Here is a 26,660-nt window from a genome sequence, read left to right on the forward strand (position 1 = left end):
AGGGGTGGGGAATTATAGCCCATTTATGACTCGTGGACTTCAAGTCCCAGAATTCCTGAGTCAGCCATGCTGACTTGGGAATTCTGGGAATTGAAGTCCATAAGTCAAAGGGGCCATCGTTCCTCACTTCTGATATAAACTCTTGAAATTCTAACCACAGAATTAAGACAATGTAAAATTGCATTTAGAGTATTGTTTTCCAAACTTGGCGACTTTACGATGTCTGGATTTCAACTCCCAGAATTCCAGCCAACATGTGAAACCACACATCTTAAGTAGCCAAGTTTGAAAAACACTGAGGAAGTCCAGAAAGCTGCTGTGATGATCAGATGGATCCACATTCAGTACCCTTGTGTTGAGGAATTGTTAGGCTCAATGCTGGTTATATCGTTGCCTTCTGTAACACTGTATCTCCTGCAGGAAGTCCTCAAGTTAAAATCACAACTGGGACCAGAATTTTTGTTGCTAAGCAAGGCAGTTAAGTGAGTTGTGCCCAATTGTACCTTTTTTGCCACAATTGTTAAGTAAATCATGCAATCATTCACTAAATCTGGCTTCCCTAGTTGACTTTGCTTGTTGGAATCCTGCTGAAAAAGCTTCAAGAAGAGATCACATGACCCTGGGAAACAGCAACCATTGTAAATACATACTAATTTACCAAGCACTCAAATTTTGATCACATAACCGTGGGAGACACTTCCGTGGTTGTGAAAGAACGGGTGACAGGTTGCACACTCACATTTGCGAACCCGCAAAGGTAAGTGAATCCCACCACTGTTAAATCTGCAGAAAAAAACAATTGTAACCAGCCTGCTTTCCATAGAAGTCTTGTATATTGTGCGGGTCCGGAGGGTTGAGAAAATACAGTATCTACAGACCCCTCACATTCTAGACTAGTGGTTCTCAACCTGTGGGTCGGGACCCCTTTGAGGGTCGAACAACCCTTTCACAGGGGTCGCCTAAGAACATTGGAAAACACATATGTTCAAAAAAAATGTGGAAAACATAAAATAATCTTATGGTTGGGGGGGCATAACATGAGGAACTGTATTAAAGGGTCGCGGCATTAGGAAGGTTGAGACCCACTGTTCTAGACATAAAGTGTTTCAACTCCTCCCCTTGGACTATAGGCCACTGCATGTCAAAAGAAATAGATACAGGTACAATTCCTTGCCATCATTCTACTGAACACCTAATTCTCACATTGCTAAGCCTACATAATATAACCATGTTATATGGTTGTATTATTATTATTATTATTATTATTATTATTATTATTATTATTATTATTATTTTGTTTACTACCCCCTCTTATTAGGATGATGGTTCTGTTGCTTTACTATGTATATTGAGACCTTCTACACCAGTCAAATTCCTTGTGTGTCTAATTACGCTTCCTATTCCTATTCCATTCCATTCCATTCTATTCTTCTGTAAATTATATGAAACGTGACTCTTTAGAAAAAAAAAACCTCTAAAATCTCCAGCCAAGAGGCCAGAGGAAAAGAATATTTCCTTCTGCGAGCCGCGAGTCTGTTTGCGCGTAGGTTGGATACAAACGCCGTGCAAGAGAAAAACTTCTCCGTAGCTCCAGCCTAGCGCGTGTGTCTTCACTCTCCTACTTCCCAGGCGAAGAGCCCAACTGGCGGTGGTCCTTGTTGGGAAGGGAGCTGGGAAACCACCACCACCCCGTCACGTCAGGCATCCGCCGAAAAGATGCTGTCGCGGAAGCAAAGAATTCAGTCACGTCCGAGCGGCCGGGTAAGCGGTAGAGGTTTCCCGGCACATGCAAATAAGCATCCCCGCATAGCATTGTGGGAAGAACGCAAACCGGAGCTCGCCTCCGTTGGCGACGCGGCGGAGCCTCCGGGAATCTGATCCACGCAGGATTAAGGCTTTGCAAGTGTGGGGGTAAAAGTCAGGCGGAGCATTGCGGGCCACCGTGAGCTGAAGTGAGTGGAGCGATGGTGGGAAGGGATCCCGGCGCGAAGCAAAGCATACTTACCTGGCAGGGGAGACACCTTGATCATGAAGGAGGTTTTCCCAGGGTGAGGCTCATCCATTGCACTTCGGGTGTGCTGACCCCTGCGATTTCCCCAAATGCGGGAAACTCGACTGCATAATTTGTGGTAGTGGGGGACTGCGTTCGCGCTTTCCCCTGATTATTTGGTTCAAAAAATAGAATTAAGGTTTTGTCTATAGGGAAAGTGTAGCTGTTGTAGATTACCCCTCAGAGATCGGGATCCTTTTTCTCGGAGTCTTGTTTTCGGTTTTCTCTGTCATAGGAGGTTAATCGTATTTTTGTTAACAGTTGTATGAGAAAGTGATGCTCAGTTCGTCAATCCTCCCTGGAGAAAGCAATTATGTTTACTAGCGTTAGCACTGACCACTATAGAAAAACTGTAAAACATAGTGCAAAACCAGAGGATGTGGAGACCTGGCCCAAAGAATATATAAAAACTAATATTAAAACTGCAACGAGTTTTGGGCTATCCCCAAATTTTGCAAATGAAACAAAAGTATCTCTTGCAAAATTACTACTTCGAAAAAACACTTCCATCGATTTTCTATTTTTCGAACCAAATAATCAGGGGAAAGCGGGAACGCTTTGAATGGGAAATTTTTTAATATTTGTTTTTTTATATGAAAACCATTAAAATAAATTTAGTAATTCAGCAGATGTGACTGAGTCGTGTTCACTCTCGGCGATTGCTTTCTCCAGGGTTAACGGAGAAAACAGACTCCGAGAAAAAGGATTCCAATCTCTGAGGGGTAACCTATGACAGCTACACTTTCCCTATAGACAAAAACTTAATTCTATTCTTTGAACCAAATAATCAGGGGAAAGCGCGAACGCAGTCCCCCACTACCACAAATTATGCAGTCGAGTTTCCCGCATTTGGGGAAATCGCAGGGGTCAGCACACCCGAAGTGCAATGGATGAGCCTCACCCTGGGAAAACCTCCTTCATGATCAAGGTGTCTCCCCTGCCAGGTAAGTATGCTTTGCTTCGCGCCGGGATCCCTTCCCACCATCGCTCCACTCACTTCAGCTCACGGTGGCCCGCAATGCTCCGCCTGACTTTTACCCCCACACTTGCAAAGCCTTAATCCTGCGCGGATCAGATTCCCGGAGGCTCCGCCGCGTCGCCAACGGAGGCGAGCTCCGGTTTGCGTTCTACCCACAATGCTATGCGGGGATGCTTATTTGCATGTGCCGGGAAACCTCTACCGCTTACCCGGCCGCTCGGACGTGACTGAATTCTTTGCTTCCGCAACTCCGAGACAGCATCTTTTCGGCGGATGCCTGACGTGACGGGGTGGTGGTGGTTTCCCAGCTCCCTTCCCAACAAGGACCACCGCCAGTTGGGCTCTTCGCCTGGGAAGTAGGAGAGTGAAGAGACACGCGCTAGGCTGGAGCTACGGAGAAGCTTTTCTCTTGCACGGCGTTTGTATCCAACCTACGTGCAGACAGACTCGCGGCTCGCAGAAGGAAACATTTATATATCTTAAGTATATATAAATACACCACATAGTTAAACTATGGAATCTGTAATCCAGAGATGCTAATGGCAAATAACCAGGACAGTCTTGAAACGAAGAGTGGGTTGTGAAGAATCAGTTCATCAATGGCTACTAATATTGATGGCTTTTCATAACGTTCCTTGAGACACCATGCTGAAAACCACCTTGCTGGGAGGCAACAAGCATACAAACCAGTTCAGATTTGTCAGTTTTTAAATGCATTCAGATGCCCAGTGTGTCAGGGCCACAGTAAATGCACATATGGCTTGATCCAACTGTACTTTTTCCACAGTCCTGTTGCTAATAAAGAGTAATGGCAGTGAATGTGTACAGCATACTGTAAATGATTTCCACTTGTCTAATGCAGCCTGAGGCTATTTGGATAAGTTATTAATGCATTATTGCAAAATTTGGATCAATATTCCAATATGCTGATCCATATAAATCTGGCCAACTAATATTAGGAATGTGAAAGAAGCATATTCATAATTGCTCTTCAATAAATGTTAAATCTAACATATTTCCAGCTCCTGTCCCAGTGTACCTACAGATATTACTTTTAAAACTTCAGTGTTGCCACAAGATTGTTATTGAATTTTGAAGCTATTATTCCTGGAAAGGAGCTAATGAATGATAAAATACCCTTGTGGAAAATGTAGTTACGAATAAGGAGTAAATGATCAATTTCAAAAGAAGAAGGGGACGCCAGAAAATGAGGTGGCTGGATGGAGTCACTGAAGCAGTAGGCATGAACTTAAATTGACTCAGAAGATGGTAGAGGACAGGAAGACCTGGAGGAACATTGTCAATGAGGTCGCGATGGGTCAGACACAACTTCACAACTAACAACTTCATCTTCAGTGTTCATTTTTTTTAAGGTTCAAGTATCTCAAAGCACAGAAAAAGTAATAGTTTCTTTTATTCGCATTTTGTGTGAATCCAGGCAATGTAGTCTGAAATTGTGTACAGCTTAAATGTGATGTGTGATACCAGGAATTACAACCTAACTGTTCTGTGAATAAATAAATACTATTAGCTAAACTGGATTGACTAGCTTGGCTAATAGTATTAGCTAATATCTCAGCCAGTTTGGTCTAGTGGTTAAGGAAAACTGGAAAACAAGAGACTGCAAGTTTAGTCCCGCTTTAGGCATGAATATAACTGGGTGTCTCTAGGTCAATTATTCCCTCAATTCTTGCCAAGAAAACTGAAGAGACTATCTCAGCTGGTTGCCAGGAATCAACACTGAATATATATATAAAGGTATGTATATATAAAAAACGGTGGGCTAATATAAAGGTATATATATATAAAAAAACCGGTGGGCTAATGTAAGGTTCTGTGTCAAAGCGCAACTTTGTCGGCACTCTGGCTCAATAACTGGCATTTTATCCTTATGAAAGTGAACGTGAAGGCAGCCCCACCAGGCTTCTCCAAGTCGGTGCCTTCCACACAAAGTTTCAATTCCTGTCATTTCTAGGCAGCAGATGGGGAACGGTGAGATCTGAAGCCGATCTCTTCTACAGGAGAGCAAACCTAGGAAACCTGGCACAGCTCTGGAAATGCGCCCTCGCTGAATACAGTCAATTCTTAAGTTATCCTTGCTTTCAACCGCTAGTAGTGACCCCCGGGAGTAGTAAAAAATCCCGCCCGTGGCCGTCGTTTTCTTCGTGTGGATTCCCACACACTTAGTCCGGCACGGGCTTCAGGCACCGGGACCATTTTCCCGGCATTCCCTGTGAAACGAAGGACGGGCGAGCAGGATCCTCATTGGAGGCGCCTGTCTAAAGACGTCACCGAAGCGCGCCGAGAAGCGAAGTTTCGTGCGAGCGGAGGGGGCCTCGGGGACTCGCGCGGGCGGTTCAGTCGCCGGCCAGCTGCTCTTTTCCCTCCGGCTTCCTGGTCCGCCTCTGATGGTAAGTAGAGCCGAGCGCGGGCTTGGAGGACCGGCGACCGAGCTTTCGAGTCTCCTTCCCCTTTCTGCGGGCAGGTTTTGGGGCCTCGCCTGCCTCGCTCGTTTCGAGGTTGCCACCTGAAGCGGTTGCATTTCCCAACAGTGCGAGATTTCTTGGAGATCGCTTTCCTACCTGATGTCGTTCCTTAAAGCCCAACCCACCCAAGGAAGGTTGGACCTCCGAGTAAACGTCTCGGGGTCTTAACTTCCACAATCAGGACGTTGCGAGTTCGATCCTAGGTAGAGGCAGACATAGAGTCTCCTGCTTGGGCAGGGGGTTGAACTAGATGACCTGCAAGATCCCTTCCAACCCTGTTAATGCACCTAGTAGCATGCCGAGCCTATGTCGCTACAGGAATTCAGTCTAGAACATGCACTCAGGTAGTATAAAAAAAGAAAATGTCATGACGTTCACATGTCATATTTCATGTCGATTTCTGTGTGTAAGTATACTGAATGAACAAGTGATTGACTCTGTATTACTATGGTAAAACGAGGCTTATAAGAATAAAGGTTGGGTCTATAAAAAAGACCAAGCAGAGCATGTTATATATACAACAGTCCTGTTGTATTCAAAGAGACTACCCATCTAAAAAGCATTGAATTGCATTATAAATCTAAGCCATCTTTCACAAGTAGTGGTGTATTAACCATTAATCAGAGTAAGTACGTGTTTAGGGCCCCAGGCCTGAGGAGGCATCACAAAGTTGAGAAAGGAAAAAAACCCAATGATTTATACAATATGTACAAAAGAGGAAGGCACCAAGATTTGTCAGTGCACTGTTCACTAGACAATTGCAAGAGGTTTATGTTGTTGCCTCTGCTTAAGACCATAATGTACAAGATCCTTGTATCAAGCTGGGTATGAATGTTTGTTTGTCCTGAGAAGTTTCTGTTATTCGAAAAGAGACAACTGTATTGTTTGACAGTCCTATGAATGGATCCTCTTTAAAAAAATTCCCATCAACAACTTTTCTATTCCTTCAGAGGAGACAATTCTGCAGAAAAAGGTGACTGGAACAGACAGAAGGCTGTGACTGAAGAAAGCAAGATGGATAAAAAAGCATTTGATACAGTTCTTGATGAAATTAGAAAGGTAATCAATGTTTGTACAATAAAGATATACAGAAGGCGATAGCTTCACTGAATTTAGAAGACAGATTGGAATGATTATACTGATACTTTTAGACCACTTATTTAAGGAATTTCCTGGTAGTCCTCAACTTACGACCAAAATTGAGCCCAAAATTTATGTTGCTAAGCAAGACATTTGTTGAGTGAGTTTGCCCCATTTTATGATCTTTCTTGCCATAGTTGTTAAGTAAATCACTGCTGTTAAGTTGGTTGTTAAGTGAATCTGGCTTCCCATTGACTTTGTTTGTCAGAGGTTTGCAAAAGGTGATCCAAGACATTGTAACCATCATAAATATGACCCAGTTGCAAACTGGATGAATTTTGATCACATGACCATAAGATACTGCAATGGTCATAAATGTAAAAAACAGTCTTAAATCATTTTTTTTCAGTGCTGTTGTAACCTTGAAGTTCAGTAACTGAACTGTTGTAAGTTGAGGACTGTCTGTATACCCTTCCCTTTTACCAAATAATTGTACTTGAAATAGCTAACAATGAAGGGAAAATAAATTACGAAATGTATAGAATCTTCATTTCTGATACATAGTCTGTCTACCCAACAGACTTGTCAGAAACCTTCCATTTTAATTTCTGTACGACTAACAAATTCTATTTCTGTGTTTATAGGCTGTTTTGATGGAATACAAATTAAAAGCAATTGAATATGTACATGGATACTTTTCTAGTGAACAGGTAAGGGAGATGAACTGTTTTATAAGCCATTACAACTAAGGGAAGTTTACTGCAGCATGAAAAAGGCACTTAAAGGTATTTTGTTTTCCTTTCAGCATTTGACAATGGATTGTGCAAAGAGCTCATAAGATTAACCTTGATTAATCCAACATTGTAAGAAGTGTACTGTAAGAAAGAACAATACAGGATGTTTGTACTTTATATATTCTGATTTGTGCTGTGCTGAATGTGGGAACTGATACAGACTTAACACTGAATGCTCACCATCAATGTCAGGTAGTCCTCAAGCAAACATTCATTCAGCAACGGTTTGAAATTACAGTGGCACTTAAAAAGGGACTTTTGATTGGTCCTCAGCCATTTCAGTGCTCCTGCAGTTACTTAATTTAAGCACTTGGCAACTAGTTTGCACAAGATCAGTTGCATGACCTGCACTCATAATCTCCATTGCTGACCTTCTCTGCCAGCTTCCCACAAGCAAAGTCAGTGGGGAAGCTAGCAGGGAACATCACAAGTTGTTTGAACGTGTCTTCCTCACCTGAACCCCCACCCACCCCCGGGCTTTCTTCACTTGAAGCAATGTGTCGTCCTTCCTCCTTCACTCACTTGCACCCACCAGCATCCTCCTTCCCGGGGTTTACCAGCATTCTCATATGCACATCCCATATATTCTTTCTGCAATTATACACATGCATGCACCCCAGCCCCCCCCCCCCTTGCACGCTCACACACACTGGGCATCCTCTTTCCCCTCCCTCGGTTTTTCCCATCCTGCAATACCACCCTAATTTGCATGTGGCCTGTACCAAGCTTCACCCCACCCTCCCTTGCAACCCTGCGCTTCTTCCATCTGCTTCCCACTTAATGTCCCACATGTCTTCAGGTTACAACAACAACTGGGAATGCCTGGACTGCTATCACTAAGAGGGGCAATCACATGATGTCACACTTTATAACATAATTGCTTCATGATGGCAATCCCACTCCCAAAGTGCAACCAAAATTCAAAGAGTATCTGTAACACCAACGTTCAAATTTCAAATTATAGAAATAAATTATTTATTATCAATTAAATGTGAGGAAAACTTTACATTCTAATTACTCATTTTTTTAATTCATAAAGATATTAAATGCTCAGTCATATGGAATTTGTTATTGCCTATTAAAGAGGCACTAAAAAGCTTTGAACATGAGAGAAAATGCTTTTAGTTCAACAGAAGACAGTAGTTTCAAATAAATTCTCTTGCATAAGTACATGGTGTGTGATAGAATGGTTTCTGTTGCAGATTGTTGAGCTTCTGAGGTACTTCTCTTGGGCTGAACCGCAATTAAAAGCTATGAAGGCATTACAGCATGTAAGTTTCAGGGCGGCTAACAAGGGAGGGGGTACAAAATAAAAATAAAAGACCAACAATTTAAAATACAGCAACAGTCGTAACCTCGGATGGGGCTGGAAAATTCAACAGCCCCAGGCCTGCCGGAACAGCCAGGTCTTAGTTGCTTTGCGGAAGGCTGGAAGGGTGGTAAGGGTCCGGATCTCAATGGGGAGATCGTTCCAGAGGGCCAGAACAGCCACAGAGAAGGCCCTCCCCCAGGGAGTTGCCAGCCGACATTGGCCGGCAGATGGAATTCGGAGGAGGCCTAGTCTGTGGGATCTAATAGGTCTTTGGGAGGTGATTGGCAGGAGGCGGTCTCTCAAGTAACCAGGTCCAATACCATGTAGGGCTTTAAAAGTAACGACTAGCACCTTGAAGCGTGTCCGGAGACCAATGGGCAGCCAGTACAGCTCGCGGAGGATAGGTGTAACGTGGTGTACCAAGGTGCACCCACAATCGCTCGCGCAGCTGTATTCTGGACAAGCTGAAGTCTTCGAACACTCTTCAAGGGCAGCCCCATGTAGAGCGCGTTACAGTAGTCCAGTCTTGAGGTGACGAGGGCATGAGTGACTATCCGAAGGGCCTCCCGGTCCAGGTAGGGTCGCAATTGGTGCACCAGGCGAACCTGGGCAAAGGCCCCCCTGGTCACAGCCGACAGATGATGTTCTAGAGTCAGCTGTGGATCCAGGAGGACTCCCAAATTGCGAGCCCTCTCTGAGGGGCGTATAATTTCAACCCCCGGGTTGAGAGATGGAATAGCTGGACCATCTTTTGGAGGGAGCATCAATAGCCACTCGGTCTTGTCGGGATTGAGCACAAGCTTGTTCGTTCCCATCCAGACCCTAACAGCCTCCAGGCACTGGCACATTACTTCTACCGCTTCACTGAGTTGGCACGGGGTGGACAGATACAATTGTAACATGGACTGAGGACGCTTTTCTTCTGTTTCTAGAAAATGGTATCGGTTTCTGCAGCAAAAGTGGTTAATATCCTCAACTGCTTCACTTTTAGCAAAGACAAACTTATTGCACTAGAATTGTTGGCTTCGTAAGTATTCACTGTTGATGTTGCATGCTCTCATTAATACAGATACTCCTTGACTTACGACTAAAATTAAGCCCAGCATTTCTGTTGTTAAATGAGACATTTGTTAAGTGAGTTTTGCCCCATTTTATGACCTTTCTTGCCTCAGTTGTTAAGTGAATCACTGCGGTTGATATGTTAGTAACCCGGTTGTTAAGCGAATCCGACTTCCCCATTGATTTTGCTTGCCAGAAAGTCGCAAAAGGAGATGACAGGGAGATAGCAACGGTCATAAATATGAACCATTTGCCAAGCACCTGAATTTTGACCACATGATCATGGGGATGCTGCAAAAGTGGTAACTGTGAAAAACGGTCATAAGTCCATTTTTCGGTACTGTTGTAACTTTGAATGGTCACAAAATGAACTGTTGTAAGTCAAGGAGTACCTTTACTAGCTTAAGTCTTATTGATACTTAGCTGGATAAAAACCTGGTTGATTAAGGCACTTTTTCTAAAAGGCTGTAACTATTTTGTATCATCTTGCTCTGTACTTGCTCTGGCTTTTTGTATATGAACAATAAATATTTAGATAAATACAGCACTTTGCTCTCTATTCATATTAGCTTTTTGTTTATTATTTCCTTTTTGAAAAATATAGTGAAGCAAGATTAAATTATAAAATGGATTGTGGCTGTGAGGATTATAAAAAGTTTTTAAAACTGTTTGTTTGTTTATAGCAATATAATTGATGCTCAGAATTATCGTCTTATTGAAGACCTCTTCAGAGTTAATATGTCTGAGAAGAAGAGATGCAGAAGAATTCTTGAGCAGGTATTAAGGCAAGGAACATGTGTGATTTAGAGTTTTTATAAAACTAGTCAAATAAAAAGTTCCATGAGCTCTTCCCAGGAGAAATCTAGCAGATGTACATGGGAAGAATGTTAATGGTGTGGAAATGTTCCAATTATTTAGAAAAGAAAAATAATTTAACCAATCTAAATTAGTCATTATATCCTCAATGTTTGTAAATAGAACTTCCACACCCCTCTAGCCAGGAGGAAATTTCAGCCTCCTTGCTAATTATGAATCCTGGCAATTGCATTCTTATAAGTGGAATCACCAAGAGTATATAACCAAAAGAAATTGGGAGATGCCTGCTAGAGATTAAAGTTAAGAAGAGGCATTTTGAAAGATTGCTGAGGGATACAATTGGCTTGGGTTAATTCTTAAGACACCAAAATGTGAGAGGCTCTTTCACTCAGTAAATAGTAAGTATCCTATTTAAAGGGTCAAAGAAAAAAAAATTAGTTGGGAGGTTCCAGAATAGACCATAATTTAAAAACTAAATCTATTGAAAGTAAAATTGACAGAACCCAGAAGCATCTTACTGCTCACCAGATAGTCCAGCTGAGCACACACTCACAGACTGAAGCAATTGTTTCAAATGTTTGAGAGTTCAGGTAGTGCTTGCACAATGTGAACATTATTTTTCACACAGTGAATGAAAAATAAATAGTGGCAAATCTGATTATGCAAAACAAGGGATAGAAGAAACAGGCCGTCCCACTCAAATGAGGGGGCCAGGCAGCCTGTTTCATAAGTTGGAAAGAAAAGAGCACAATATTTTTTAAAAAAAATCAGTTTCTACATATAGGGTTTCTATTATACGGTAGTTGCTGAAATACCTTCACTACAGTTTCCTTATTTTTCTTCAACAATGATTATTTATTAGAAGATCTTTCTTGGAAACTTGCCTAATTAATTGAAACTGCCTTGTCCTGCCACAAATTTCAGAACTACTTTCAGGTAGGGCAAAAAAAGATGATATCAACTAAGATGCAGCTAGGGAATATCATTCCCAGAGAGGATTTTTATGCAAAATATAAACTTGCCTAGGATTCTAAAATAGTATTCCTAGTCGCTGGATAAAAGAAAAGTATTGCTGCCTTTGCCCACTGCTGTCCTCTTTTTCTTGTACTGCTGCTCTGTAAGTTGAAAGCCTTTGAAAAAAAAAGAGGAGCATGTAAAAATAAGATATGTCTGGCCCTTCCATAGACGCTATGCTTATCTTGATCTTGCTGCAGTAAGCATAATTTATCTGCAAACTGGAAATAGGGATATTACATTAATATTCCCTTTCATTTTTTTATAGAACGTGCTGGGTTGTTTCACAGTAATGAAATCATTCTGAGCTGCTGTGTATGTGGTTTTGTTTTGTTTCGCTTTGCTTTTTTATATATATTTTAGGCTTCCAAAGCAGGATGCAAAGCACCTCATGCTATGATATCTTCCTGCGGCATGATTCCTGGGAACCCTTATCCAAAAGGGAAGCCTAGCCGTATCAATGGAATTTTTCCTGTACGTATAGTCTTATTGTCCTTTCCATTTGTCTGAATTTTCTATTGTTTGTCTTTTAACTTATAAATTGTGTTTTGTGGAATACTGTATCCTCTCTCTATGAAGATTTATACTGCTCAGCTTATCTCAAAGAAGGCATGCTATTTAACTTCTAGATTATCTCATAAAATAGTATCCATGCTGATTAAATGTAGAGGAAGCTGTCTTGTCATGCTTTCTATCATCATATATATTTTCCTTTATTTGATAAATTGAAAATATTACGCTCGTTTAAGGTGATAGATGATAGATAGATAGATGATAGATAGATAGATAGATAGACAGACAGACAGACAGACAGACAGACAGACAGACAGACAGACAGATAGACAGACGAACATATACATATATATATTAGTTTAGTTTAGTGTGTGGCGTGAACTTAATGTGGTTTGTAAAACTCTTTTTATGATTTATCCATTAATCAGCTAATTTATTTCATAAGCCATGATTAAGCAAATCATGACTTACTGTACAGTATGTCTTTTTGCTTCTAACATAGTGTTATATATTCATTAATGGAAAATCTGTATTCTATAGGGTTCCCCTGTTAAGAAGGAAAATGAGGATTATTCTAGTGAAGGCAAGGGAATAGCAGCTCGAATTCTTGGACCATCAAAACCAGTAAGTCACATTAATGACATAATCAAAAGATACCATTGACTTTGTTGTTGAAAACTAGATAAATTTAGTAGAAAAAAAAATTAACTAAGAATAAAAATGTGTCAAATACAACCCCTGTTTGTTACAGATAGCAGCTGATATATAAATCTAAGTTTTTGTTCTTTAAAATACCTTGTTCAGATGTCTATAAAATTAGCTATTAAGAAAGAACAACTTTCATAAAAGGAATGAAAAGAAAGTATTTCAAGTACATTCTGAATGCAAGAAAGTAGAAGTTTGATTATTAAAATCAGACTTTTCCAACTTGGTATCTTTCAATTGTTTAGGATTATAATTTTTATAATTTGTGTCCAACATTGTGCATGCAGAATGTGGGAATTGCAATCCAACAACTATAAGTTAGGGAAGTCTACTTAGGCTGGCAGTGGATATTGTTAGGTTTTGTTACAGCATAGTGAACTACACTTTTGCCCTAGGGATACATGAGATGTTTCCTCAGTGCTTAGATTGGTGTTGGGCAAGAGGTACAGCCCTACTTTCTCTTGCTATTCAATTACTAAAGTTATTGAGATTAAAGGAAAGGTGCAGGAATAAAAAAAGGAAGCCGAAGTAAGCCACACTTTAGATTAGCTGATCACAGAGGTGGAATCTAGACAGAACATAAAAGAAAACCTATAGGAGGATGAATTAAATAATGAACAGATTTACCACTGAAAGAAAATCAGTGAAAGGAGCATAGGAAAGAAGAATCTTTGTCAAAACCAAATGCGTCATTTGGCACAAAAGTGTGTATTGCACACTATCTTGGGTAGCCTATTTTCATAATAGTTCTGCATATAATCGTTGACCTTCTTATTTAGGCTCCAGCAACATACAATCCACACAAGCCTATTCCTTATCCGATTCCTCCTTGTCGACCACATGCAACAATTGCACCAAGTAAGTTTTGGTCCTGTTATTTGACAATGATTCTAATTGTATACCTAATTGGTACTTTTCATAGATAGCTCATGTGCATTATTTATATATGAATAAATTTGTTTTTGCTGAGGTTGCTTGCTTCCTGTATATTTCATTTATATTTGTGTCTAATCTTTTCTGATAAGTTAATAGCCTGTAATAATAGGTGGTGCTTAGAGCTGAAAAATCTTCTCCCTGGAGAGTTTTATTGACATTAAACAAAATATCTGTTGTGTGCTAGGAATTGAAGCTATCACATTTTCTGTTCCTTCCATAAATAGAATAAATACATACATACATACATACATACATACATACATACATACATACATACATACATACATGGAAGGAGAGTGAACAATGTGATAATTCTTGCCTAGCCTCTTTTTCCATTTATTGGATATTAGATGAAAATTTCATTTTTCTTCCAGGCCAAATTTTATGTACCATACACCCAGTATAATATAAGTTAAGCTATTTTTTTTTTGCAGATAGAATACAAGTAATGTATAATATTGAATAGTTTTACATAAGTAAATAATGTTAAAATATTTTTAAAGCCTTGTGGAGGAACTGTGATTTTCACATGTGCTACTTAAGATGAGACAATGAACAGAGCAACCCAATAGGAATATACGCTAGTTTATTATTTCTCCAATTTTCTGTGTCTTCTGTTTCCTTACCAGGTGCTTACAACAATGCAGGTCTTGTTCCACTGGCTAACGTCATAGCTCCTGGTTTGCCAACTACACCATCATATACCTCTAGTACTGTAGGAACAGGTAAAGCAGGTATCCTTGAAAAGCCAGGTGACTGGTTTATGTTTCAGCCAAGCCAAGAAGAAAGAAAGAACATGTAAATGATAAAGAACATGCGATAGAGCCAGTTTGGTCTAGTGGTCAAGGCACTAGGCTAAAGCCAGGTGACCTTGGGCCAGTCACATTCTCCCAGCCCAACCCACCTCACAGGGTTGTTGTGGGGAAAAGTGGAAGGTATATGGGACATGTTCACCACCTTGAGTTATTTGTAGAAATAATAAAGGGAGGGGGAATGAGAGAAAGAAAGAAGGAAGGAAAGAAAGACTGGGACAGATTATTGCTCTTGGTTTCAGCAAGCCACTGCCAGGGTCCCTCAACCCATCCTGCAGCTGTTCTGAAAGGGAAATGTCAAATGGGATGCATCTATTGGTTTTTTTTTATCACTTCATCAAGAGGGGGGGGGGAATCACAGTGGGGGGAATTAGCACTCAGAGCTTTAGTAAAGGGGAAGCTTGAGGCAGGAAGGACAATGGCCTTTTTTTAACTAGATAGAGCCTAGAAATTATTTGTGCTAATTACTCAAATTATAGCAGAAGCACATTGTTATTCTCCCTAACATTGTTGAACCCAGGTTTTACAGGTAAAACACCTTACAGGTAGTCCTCGACTTATAACCATTCATTGAATGATCATTCAAAGTTACAATAGCACTGAAAAAAGTGACTGATGGCAGTTTTTCACACTTATGGCCATTGTTGCATCTCCAGAGACACGATCAAAATTCAGCTGCTTGGCAACTGGCTTGTATTTATGACAGTTGTGTCCCAAAGGACATGTGATCATCTTTTGTAATCTTCTGACAAGGAAAGTTAATGGAGAAGTCAGATTCATTTAACAACTGTGTTACTAACTTAACATCTGCAGTGATTCACTTAACATGGGTGGTAAGGAACATCATAAAATGGGACAGAATTTACTTAACAAATGACTTACATAGCAACAAGAATTTTAGGCTCAATTGTAGTTGTAAGTCAAAGACTACTTCAGCAAAAATGTCTTGCTTCTTCTTTCAGATCAAAGCAGCATAAAGGAAGCCTTAGATTTTTCTTTGCATTTGATAAGTAATCTGTTTAGTATTCGCTTCTTCCTTAATTCATTATACTCTTTATATAGAAAATGAAGAACTTTCCAATCAAACAAAATCTTCCCAAAGTCAAGGTAAGCTATCTATTTACAAAGACAAGCTACTGTAATTTCAAATACATAAATCTAATGCATTTTTTTAAAAAATAGCAATTTTAAGAAAAAGTATGAATGTGCCAAATTTACTAATTGATTAGAGGGTTTTTTTTTCTGATAGTCGATCAAAAATGTATATACATACTCAGTCCTGAATATGTATCATATTGAGAATTATTGTGAGAAATTCATTGTGTTTGTTCCTAGGTTTGATTAGATAATGATTTGGATGGACTCGGAAGCTAAGTACAATTAGTGCTGAGTCTTTTTTCTGCAGTGAGATGACTTTATTAATTGAAAGCTTTTGTTTAGCAGAAGTAGGTGAAAACTGTATTTGCTCTCATCAATAGATAGTTGAATTTCTACTTAAATCAAGAATAAGATGCAAGTCCTCTTTTAAATTATTTTAATATTTGTGCTTTGAAAGTAAGCCCCATTGAGCTTGTATCTGGGTAAACATGCAGGGGATTGTACTTTTAAAAAAAAATCCTTTCTTTAACTATTTACAGTACAATGAATATAGTATAAAAGAGAATTTGTGAAGCCTTATTTTTTATTACAGTATCCAAGAACAATTAAAGTATCAATTGAACAATAATTAAGCTTTTGTTTAATGATTTAAGATTAAACCATTAAAATAAACTTGCGGTGAACTAGGAATAAATCAGGAAATGAAAATGTGTATAAAAATCATTCTGCCTTTCACATGCTTTTGCATACTGTTCTCTGCAGTATGTCTCAAATGTGAATGGTACATGTATGGCATTGTATTATTCTAGCATCAAGTCACAGATGAGTGTGAAATTCAGTGGTGGGATTCAGCTGATTCGCACCTATTCGGGAGAACCGGTTAACTTTCTAAGCAGTTCAGAAAACCAGTTGTTGGAAGAAATCTCATTTTGTTTTTTTCCACTTTACAGTACTAATCCTGTAAGGAAGGCAACATTCTAGTGTTGTTTCTAGCCTAATTTTTGTTGCCCTGTTTACAGAAACTGCCTCTCCAGTTAACCCTTATTACATTGTAACAGCTAAGGCAAAGCACCCATCGACGTGAGTGACATTGAGTTGGCCACACCCACCCAGTCACATGACCACCGAGCCCTGCCTTCCCAGCTGGTCATTAGGGCAGAGAGCTGGTTGTTAAATTATTTGAATCCCACCACTGTTGAAATTATTTCCTATTGCTTGCTGGAAAATAAATGGCTGTCCTTTTCTTTAATAGAACAAAGTGTCTTACTCAAAGCACCTTCTGCACCACTAACTTTTTAAAATCTCCATTGACAGACTTTCTATGAGGCAATACAATTTCTAATTCTATCTAGAAATAATGGGTTTCATGGATAATTGAAGTTTTGTCCCCTTTTATTCATTTACCGTTCCCAGAATGAAAGTACTGAATATACTTGGCATTTGAAAATTCCTAACACTGTCTCACAAGAAAATTAGGAAACACTGGCAACAGTCATTGATCCAATTACTGTACTTAAAAAGATTGCTTTAAAGTCAGAAAGGTTTCCTTTTTTCTCCTGTTTAGCAGAATTAGTCAGAGGTATGTTCTGTAATGCGGTTACTTAGTGACTATTATTTTTATCTCAAATTAATGGTTCACCAGTTTTGCTGTACAACTCCTTCCCATTATATTTTCTGGAGTAATGCTGCTTTTCTCTACACTTTCTAAACCTTAAAAACTCCAGAGTTTCTAAAGTATTATGAGTTCATCATGCCTATTTAACATAATTGAGTTCCTTCTACTTTCAGTGGTATTTATGTATTTATGCTTGTATACCAGCAGATCAGACTGACTCACAGTGGTGTACAGACAAAATAAAAATGAAATTAGTAAGATAGAGCCCTAAAATAATCTATATACTACTAAAACTCTCCTGTACATCTGTTTGTAATCTTCAGTTGGGCAAAATGGTGCATTCTTAGATAATAATTTTTGAATCAATAGGCTGACTTAAAAAATATATAGAAAAGTAGTTAACTTCAGCCATGTGTTTATTTCCAACACTCCCTGCCAGTTTCTCACAAGGGAAGTCAGTGGGGAAGTTGACACAAAGTTGCTTCTATTTTCACTGCTTTTTTGCCTGCACTTGGTCATTCTGTTTCTCTGCTTAAATAAGAAAATATCTGTGAAACAATAACCCAATGGGTCACAGATTGTCTAGTAAACAATCATAGGTATTAATTATCTCAGATGTACATAACATCCTGTAAGAAAGTTCCATTTTGGTGAACTTCTGGAATGATGCCAACAACCTCTGGCTGTTCCACAGGGGGTGTATTGCCACAGAAAAATGTTGCTGATCCCCACTCATCTCACATACACAGGCAATGCAGAGAGAAAGAGAGAGAGAGAGTGTGTTGGCAAAGAAGGAATTAGGGAGATAAAGAAGGTCCTCAATTTTTAAAAAATCGTAAGGTACCCATTTTATATATAAAACCCTCTGAATATTTACACTAATTACTGTATTTTTGCAGAATATAAGACGCACTTTGCTTTTGGGGAGGAAAACAAGGGGAAAAGAACTGCCTCCGCCTCCCAGCAATTTGCCTCCTTGCAACAAACAGCAAACAGTACAAACAATATGCGCTGTTTGTGGAATCAGACTATACTTGTACAGATGCTGTTAAAATTGATGTGGCTTTCTGGAAGTATAGTTATTCTCTGCTATTTAAAAGAAGATACAATAGCACTGGGCCTCTTCAGATCAAGCATTTATTTTAAAAAGTTTCTTCATTTTGTTAAGTTGTCTAAGACAATAATAAAGCAGACTTTAAAAAATAAGTCTAATAATTTAAACATTCTATAGGCATTTATAGTTATCGACTTATCTCCTTGCAGCAAACAGCAAACAACCTGATTAGCACAAGAAAAAAGAATCTACCTCTGCCTCCCAGCTATTTGCTCCTGCAGCAAACAACAAGTTTCACTTTCAATTTTGGCATGGGCCTCCCGATCATCAGCTGTTTCAGGCTGCAGGGATTGCCATAGCCTATTGCCGCCTCCGCAAGCCCCATTTTCCCCATTTGCTGCAAGGAAGTAAATTGCTGGGAGGCAGAGGCCAAAGGATTGGGGACAGTGGGTGAGTGGGGCTACATTCAGTATATAAGACAAACCTAAATGTTCACCCTCTTTTGTGGGGAAGGTGCGTCTTATACTCTGAAAAATATGGTATTTCTGTTTGGGAAAATTTAAGTTCAAAATAGGAGACTTGCTTGCATTTAAATGAGAAATGGATAGCCACAGAAGCTTCAACTCATGAAGCTGTGAACATTGATTCATTTGGATTTTTAAAATGCCCAGATTGCTTTGGGCAGCTAATAAATAATGAAACAATGGAAAAATATCTAGAAAAACATGCATACTAGAACACAAATATGCAGAACCTTACATTTTTAAATGGCCATATTAGTAAAGCAACAAAATCTAGAATCGGGATGTGAGACTAAAATTAATACCAAATCGATTATGATTGAATTGTAGGGTAACAGTTCAGACAGCAGAATAATTGAACCAGTGATTTTGTCTCATTTTGCGTACCATTTTGCTTTTTTGTAGTTGTAGTAGCATCTTTTATTTTGCTCCTATGCTGATCCATTGCTGTGTAAGCTGTATTAAAATGCATTCATGTTGTATACAAACATATCTACTGCCTCCCAAGAATTTTTACTGATTTTGTTTCTTTCCAGCTTTTGCCACACAAATGAATCATCTCTTTGCACCTCATGGTTCTAATCCTGCTGCTACTCCAACCCCAACCCCATCATCGGTTAAAGCAATAAGCCACTCATCAGCACTTCCATCTCCAGCTGTGCCAGGGATAAGCGTATCCAACCCTGCCTTTCCTGTCTTCCCTGGGCAGGTTATCTCCTCCGTCCATCCACCTCAACCATCCACTCCCGTTCCTACTGTGGTCAAATCTCATTCGCTGCCTGCAGTTCCTACCACATCTGCTCATGGTGCCAGCACTGCTCCACTTCCTGGCTCTTTTTCTGGACTGGCTTCTGTAGCACCCCAAGGGCTCTCCACGCTGTGCGCCACCCCTGCACCTAATGAAGCCTTTGCCTCTGCCTCTGCACCCTTCGCCAGCCTTCCTTTTTCTGCAGCGTCTGTCACTGCCCCAGCTAATAATCCTAATTCATTTTCATCTGCTTTTGCTGGCCTGCCTTTGTCCTTGACCCCCAATCCTCAGGGAGTAGCTAGCTCCATTTCATCGACCATTGCCAATTCTCCTGCCACTAGTTTGCCTTGCCCAGTTAATTTACCTAACCCACTTTTATCAGCTTTAAAGGGGTTTCTCTCAGTGAATGATAGCTCATTAATGAATTCAAGTGCTCTGCCTTCGACTGTCACTGCTGAGCTTGCTTCTTTATCTGGTCTTCTCAGTCAGAACTCCGAAGCCGCCTCTTCATCAGGTAGCAAATGTTACACTCCAACTGTTACCTCTTCCCATCAGCATCTTTCTGCTCCAGGACTCTCCATTTTCTCAGGCCTCACCTGTCAGCCAGGAGGGAGCAGTAGTGCCACTTCTCCGGCATTGTCATCGCAGTCTCCTTTAACAATGTCATCGTCCAATTTGCCGGTCAGCTGTGGCTCCTCAGTGGGTCTTCCGCATTGTCCAAGCCCTGCCAATCCTGAACAACATGTTTCCTCTGCTTCAACTGCCCCAGTTTTGATTAAAACTGAACCCACAAGCCCGACTCTTTCAGGCCTCACAATCCCAACCCCTTCTGGGGGGTCCAATCACAGCACTTCAGGCTTGGGAGCCCTTGGGCATACCTATTCCTCAGCTACTTCGTTACCATGCAGCTTAACTAGTTCCCTCAATCCAGCACTTCCAACTTTCACCTCTCCTCTGAACAGTTCCCCATCTATTCCCTCCCATGCTTCATCCACTCCGGTATATAATGCACTTCCTCCTTTCACTTCCTTGACGAACAGTTTTGCTTTTACTGGCAATCCAGCACTTACTCCAGCGGGGCCTCTGTTGTCCATTCCACCGACAACTACTTCTGCCCCACATCTCAGCTCCTCGGGCCCTGGTCTTCCGCCACTCATTGCCACAGCAGCTGCTCCGGCTCCACCATTCTCCCTTAACTTGTGCAGTGCTGTCTCTTCCCTGTTTTCTGTTCCTCAAGTGCCCCTGGGCTCATGCAACTCATCCTTCCCTCCTTTCCCTGTCTCTAACACACCCTCTGTCACTCCTGCTCTCCCTTCTTTCCCTGGGCTCCAGGCATCCTCTACAGTAGCAGCAGTTGCACCCCTGCCAGCAGCTGCCACAGCCCCATCTCCAGCTCCGGTGCTGCCAGGGTTTGCCTCGGCCTTTAGCTCAAACTTCAACTCTGCACTTGTGGCACAGGCTGGGTACGTTTACGTCAAAAAGTCGTTTTGGCAGATTTCTTACAGTAATGTGCAATATGAAGCCTTAAGTGTGAATTGTAAAATACTGATAATCATTATGCTTGCTCTCTGAATTCTCTTATTGTTAAATGTTGACAGATCCTATCTATGTTTTTTCTTAATTTCCTTTATCTAGCAGGGGAAGATTTATCATAATAGAGGATATATAATTGTTTTAAATTGATTGGAATCTTTGAGAAATATTCTATTTAGGAATAAAATATTGGAATATTTCTACTACATACACTGAAATAACCAGTTCCAAATTAGACTTTGGGCTGGTCACTCTCTTAGCCCAACCTGAGTTATTTATCAAACTAATAAAGCGGGATACAAATAAGTAAAGGGTCACATTGAAAACATTTCTTAATCAAATGTTGATTGCTTCCACACATTGAATCTATATAAGCTGTATGGTCATAGATTGGAATGTAACAATTATCTTATTTGTTTTTTGGTAGTGTTGAATGTGTGAATTTGAAAATGTTCTGCTTCTGCATTTTTAGCCTGACGTCTGGACTCCAGGCCCCTGGAAATACAGTTTTTCCAGGACTTCTGTCTCTACCTGCCATCCCTGGACTTGCTCAGAGTGCAACGCAATCTTCCCTCCAGGAACTTCAGCACAGTGCAGCTGCACAGTCAGCCTTACTGCAGGTAAAACAATACATAAATAAAAAAGATAAGATAGACATGAAGAATAGAGAAATGATAAATAAAGACATGTTCTGACATCTACAGTAAGAATAAAAGTATTATATGTACAAAAACACAAAAAGTTTTTATTTTATTTTGGTTACATAAAATTTGATGTGAGGAAGAAACATCAGGGATTGTATGGTGTAAGCAGATAATTATTTTGGTGAAATAATATCTATTTTTTTGCAAAATATATGGTTATAAGCTATTATGTGGAATGTACGATTCACGTTTATGTATATAAATTGCTGCATTTCCATAGCCTCATTGGAACTAAAGATCTCTGCAGAAAGGATAAGCTAAGAAGGTGCCCCCAGGTACGTTCTGGATCTCTTAGGGATTTCCAGTAGGTGCTTGGAGTCAAATAGTCAGATCATCAGCCTCCAGAAATCCTTCCTATAATAAAAGCCCTTCATAACAACAGTCGCTTGCCCCTGATAGAGATGCATTAAGTGTGGAATGTTGCATGAAATCAGGCATTTTAGATTTTTTAAATTGCAAATTTCTGATATTGTAGTTATAAATTTTAATGTAACTTTTCCCAAGATAACATCTTTCATATATGCTGGAGGAATTCTGTCAATGTGGCCTTTAACTGGGAATTCTGGGAACTATTCAACACCTCTAGAAGTCACACTTTACTCTGTATGAGATAACAGATTCTGAACATCCAAGTGAAATCTCATTACCTCATTTTTATTATAGTTGTAACTGTATTCTATCAGTATACCCTTGCTACTATTTGGCTGTATAAATCATAAAACATTTTCATCCATTAATTTTTCCATTAAGAACTAAGTGTGAAATGTGTGCAGGTACATGTAAGTGATGTAACTTGTATCTGCATATTCTGGAACACTGAATCAAACTTTCTGAGAGTTGTATTTTACCTTCCTTGCTGGCAAATGTGGATTTTGGAACGGCCAAGGATCCAGCTTGTAGTCATACTATTAATTTCTTGTTTGTCTCTTTAAAGATACACTCTGCTTCTGCTCTAGAAAACTATGGCTCTCAATCTGAAGGTTTCAGTGCATATCCCCCAGCAGCGGGAACATCTGGAACACCTTTTTCAGTGCAGGCAAATCTTCCCCAGACTGGATGGCAATAATGAACATCAATTTCAGCTATCAAGAAGAATGCTCTAAAAGCTTAGGATGCTTCCTTTGGAAAATACATTTTCAGTACATATTATTCAAGAGAGATTCTAAATGCAGTAACATGTTGCTGAAATGATAAGAAAACTGGATGTTTTTTTACTTTATCTCATTGACCCCAGGAAGCCTTCATTCCATTTTTCATAGTACACTCTGAGGATACTTTAATCCAGGTAGGATTTTTAAGATCCAGGCTAATTAATTACTTGGAAAAAAACCGTTTTTGCTGTGATATCAGTGTTTTACAGATAGTTAAAAATCACGGCAATGCATGAGGTATAGGTACTGATTTAACGATGTAGATCAAACTCCCCACCTACCCCGCTCAACTTGTTTTAGGAATTTAATCTTGTGCATCTGCCTACTTGGGCTGAGTGGATTTGCACTCCTTTCTGCCTTGTCCTATAGAATCAATTCTAGCATTTTTTTAAAATTCTTTTTTAAAACTGATTATCCATTGCTATTTACTCTGACGCAAGTAACCCTCAACTTAGAATCATAATAGGGACTGGAAAATTCATTACTAAATGGTTAACTGAGGCATCAGGTGGTTGCATCTAATTTACAACCTTTTTCATTAAATCGTTAAGCAAATCTCCCATCAGTTGCTGAAACATCATATGACTGTGACTTGCAGTCTCCTGCAGGCTTCCCCATTGACTTATCAGAAGCTGGCAAGGAAGGTTGCAAATGGTGTGCACATGACTGCAGGACACTGCAGCTGTTACAAATGCAAGCCAACTGCCAAACACCCAGATTGCAATCACATGACTGTAGGGACTGATTGTAAGTTACCTTTTCAGCATCATTGTAATTTCAAAGAGTTGCTAAACAAATGGTTCTAAGTCGAGGTCTACCTGTACTTGTTATTGAAAGTTCTACTACTTAACCATTTGTCTCAGACCTTTTATTCCATCCTTTCCAAGCTGGTAGTTTCAGGATGTCTTGGCATTTGGGCTTCAAGATAGCTGCATTTTTGAAATGGTAATTCCAACACACCTTGAAGGTATTAAGTAGGGAAAGCTGTTTTTACTTATATTTGCAATCTACCTCCCATCAATAAATTGTTCAGTCTTCTAGGATACCAGAAGTCTGCTGTAGATATGTATCTTTTAATGTGTAACTTCAGATTAAGTGTACAGTTTTCTTCAATCAGTAGGAAATGCATTTTGTAGATTATAGTTTATGTTCCATAATAAACAAATGTTTTTATCTAATTCATGAACAAGGCACTGGTGATAACACTACTAATGGGTCTAATATAGCCCATCAAATAAATAAATAAATATATTGAAGAGATTTGAATTTGTGAATCTAGTATTCACTTTATTTATGAGAACAAAACAAATGCATATAATGATGTCAGATTTGAATGAATTACGTGGTTAAATTCTGAAAATTTTGAACTTTAAAATAGGTGTAGCTAGGTTTTCATACAGATTCTTTCCAGTAACACTGACGGGAGAGCCAAAATAATTAAATACATTTACTATATTGGCTTTTTGAAATTAAGACCAATTCTAATTATGAATTGTGCAATATAACATTGTTGCTATTTTAATAAAAAGTTCTGTACTATTTCCTATAACTTCTGAGAAAGTTACGTCTCTTCAGCTGTTCTTCTACAGGTAGTCCTTGACTTATGACCATAATTGACCCCATAATTATGCTGCTGAGACATTTGTTAAGTGAATTTTGCCCCTTTTTACGACCTTTCTTGCCACAGTTGTTAAATGAATCACTGTAGTTGTTAAATTAGTAACACAGTTTTTGAATTAATCCGGCTTCCCCATTTACTGCTTGCCAGAAGATCGAAAAATGTGATCACATGATTCTAGGACACTGCGATGTTCATAAATACTAGCCAAGCATTTGACTTTTGATCATGTATCCATGAGGATGCTGCAATGGTCATAAGTTTGAAAAATAGTCGTAAGTCACTTTTTTTAGTGCTGTTGTAACTTTGAACAGTTATTAAATGAACTGTTTTAAGTCGAGGACTATCTGCATTGTAGCTCCTAACATCCTTTAATATTGGCTATGCTTTTATGCTGGGAGTTAAAATTCATCCACAGCTAAAAGACACAGCTTCATCAGCCTTGATTTAACATCTGTAGTGATTAATTTAACCCCTGTCGCATATTATCTCTTAAAATAATTTTGATCATATTTTAGATTTATAGTAGATATACATGATGTTAAAATTTTAATGTGAACTTAATGCACTTTGTTGCAGTGCATAGCTTAATGCTTTTTTCTAAAGATGACAGTCTACTGAATAGTATTACTAATGTAGAAATTTTCCATAGGTAAGCAGATATGGAGAATGCTAATGTGTATATAGCTGTATTTTTATAATTTTTTAAAATAAAATGAATAGCAGTGATGTTTCTAAAATAGACTGAATAAACAGTTATTTACAAACCTGCCTTGAGTAGTTTTTTACACAACAAATTAATATAAAAAATTTGAATTCAAGATTAGTATCCAGTTTAGTCATTCTACAACAAAAGTCACTGCTGCTAAATCAAATTGCCTCTTTTCCCAGCTACTACCCATACTAGCCTATATGTGCACATGTATCGAAGCTAATCACATTTTAGAATAACCAATGTTATGCAGAACACAAAAAAAATAAAATAAAGAATGAAAGGTATTGGATACAAAAAGGAATTATAACTAAAACTACCTTACAGCAATATCATTGCAACCATCTTTGCTTCTACAGTATTCATACACTGCTTCTTTCTAAACTTTTTACCTCTTTCATTTTCTCATCAACCCCATCCAAACACAATTTTCTTAGCCTTTTCTTTCCTCTCAGCCTATTCACCCTTCCAGCATTGGGTTTCCTATGCAGCTCTCATTCTTTCAGTATGAACAAGTTTTCTCAATGAATCATAGTATTGATAGAGATCTTGGAGGTCTTCTAGTCCAACCCCCTGCTCGAGCAGGAAACCATTTCAAGCAAATGGCTGTCCAGTCTCTTTTTAAAAATCTCCAGTGATGTATTTTTTTTCGTACCTTTATTTATAGAAGCATTCTACATATAGGTTGGAAAGTGTCCCCCAGGGTGCTAACAAGCATTGCTGTGGGATGTGGAGTTGGAAGATCCTAGGTTCAGTGTGATGTTTCACCCCAAAACAGCAACTTAAAAGTTTCTGCTTTTCTTTAAACCTAATATTGGAGGCCATTGTTTGCTTTTCAGGATTCCTTTGGCATAACTGTCAATTAAACATTTTGAGATGGGGGAGAAGCTTTAAAATGAACAGCACAGCCGTCTTGTGGTGAGATGGGGAAACAAATTCAATAAATAAATAAAAGCTCTTGTAATATTTTACTTCAGCATTGCTTCTGAAAAATGTTTCATTTAGCATTTTTCCTGCATCTTCATAAGCCTATAAACAGAACTAGGCTGTGCATATATGGATTCAAGCCATTTGTGAGGACTGACATGCAGTCTCTTCAAATCCCGGTCTTAACAGCTGAATTGTGATGCTGCCCTGGTCACATCATGGGACTTTGCTTTACAATCCAGGTTACAATGTGCCCCCCCTCCCTCGGAAACTACTGTAAAAGTTCCGGTATAGAAATACCCTTCAAACGAACAAGTGTGAATGTAAAGGTAGTGCTCAACTTACAACAGTACATTTAGTGACCGTTCAAAGTTACAACAGACTGAAAACAGTGACATGAACGTTTTTCATGCTTGTGACCAT

General features: G+C 39.4%; 1 protein-coding gene, 1 long non-coding RNA gene and 2 other non-coding genes across 6 annotated transcripts; 2 read left to right on the forward strand and 2 right to left on the reverse strand.

Annotated features, from left to right (window-relative positions):
* The first annotated feature begins 1,997 nt into the window (after positions 1-1,997).
* Positions 1,998-2,161, forward strand: LOC148049720 (U1 spliceosomal RNA). The gene has a single exon (XR_015695326.1). It is a non-coding gene; the product is annotated as a U1 spliceosomal RNA (small nuclear RNA).
* Positions 2,162-2,838: 677 nt separating this feature from the next.
* LOC148049721 (U1 spliceosomal RNA) lies at positions 2,839-3,002 on the reverse strand. The gene has a single exon (XR_015695275.1). It is a non-coding gene; the product is annotated as a U1 spliceosomal RNA (small nuclear RNA).
* Positions 3,003-5,319: 2,317 nt separating this feature from the next.
* Positions 5,320-25,365, forward strand: PROSER1 (proline and serine rich 1). 3 transcript variants are annotated; one of them, XM_014054191.2, is made up of 14 exons: positions 5,320-5,440; positions 6,466-6,574; positions 7,240-7,305; positions 8,592-8,660; positions 9,634-9,728; positions 10,444-10,537; positions 11,954-12,064; positions 12,644-12,727; positions 13,588-13,666; positions 14,374-14,496; positions 15,619-15,663; positions 19,381-21,055; positions 21,598-21,745; positions 22,764-25,365. In XM_014054191.2, the coding sequence occupies exons 2-14, from the start codon at positions 6,530-6,532 to the stop codon at positions 22,893-22,895; spliced, it is 2,766 nt and encodes a 921-aa protein (XP_013909666.2). In that variant the 5' UTR covers positions 5,320-5,440; positions 6,466-6,529; the 3' UTR covers positions 22,896-25,365. The 3 variants fall into 3 exon arrangements, with proteins under 3 accessions (XP_013909666.2, XP_013909661.2, XP_013909671.2); XM_014054186.2 differs by having other exon boundaries at positions 14,374-14,478; XM_014054196.2 differs by lacking the exon at positions 5,320-5,440 and adding an exon at positions 7,401-7,581 and having other exon boundaries at positions 6,505-6,574.
* LOC148049722 (uncharacterized) lies at positions 21,361-22,851 on the reverse strand. The gene is made up of 2 exons (XR_015697837.1): positions 22,678-22,851; positions 21,361-21,739 (listed from the first exon to the last, which is right to left on the reverse strand). It is a non-coding gene; the product is annotated as an uncharacterized LOC148049722 (long non-coding RNA).
* Positions 25,366-26,660: the final 1,295 nt, after the last annotated feature.

This window comes from Thamnophis sirtalis, unplaced genomic scaffold, assembly GCF_051295495.1.
Source record: "Thamnophis sirtalis isolate CommonGarterSnake01/CBP01778 unplaced genomic scaffold, rThaSir2_p1.2 scaffold_1, whole genome shotgun sequence".
Taxonomy (NCBI): Eukaryota; Metazoa; Chordata; class Lepidosauria; order Squamata; family Natricidae; genus Thamnophis; species Thamnophis sirtalis.

Coding starts and splice junctions, on each gene's coding strand:
- PROSER1 (XM_014054191.2), top strand. CDS start 6,530: ATGGATAAAAAAGCATTTGATACAGTTCTTGATGAAATTAGAAAG. Junction 8,661..9,633: donor CTATGAAGGCATTACAGCAT/GTAAGTTTCAGG, acceptor TTCTGTTTCTAG/AAAATGGTATCGGTTTCTGC. Junction 13,667..14,373: donor ACATGCAACAATTGCACCAA/GTAAGTTTTGGT, acceptor TTTCCTTACCAG/GTGCTTACAACAATGCAGGT.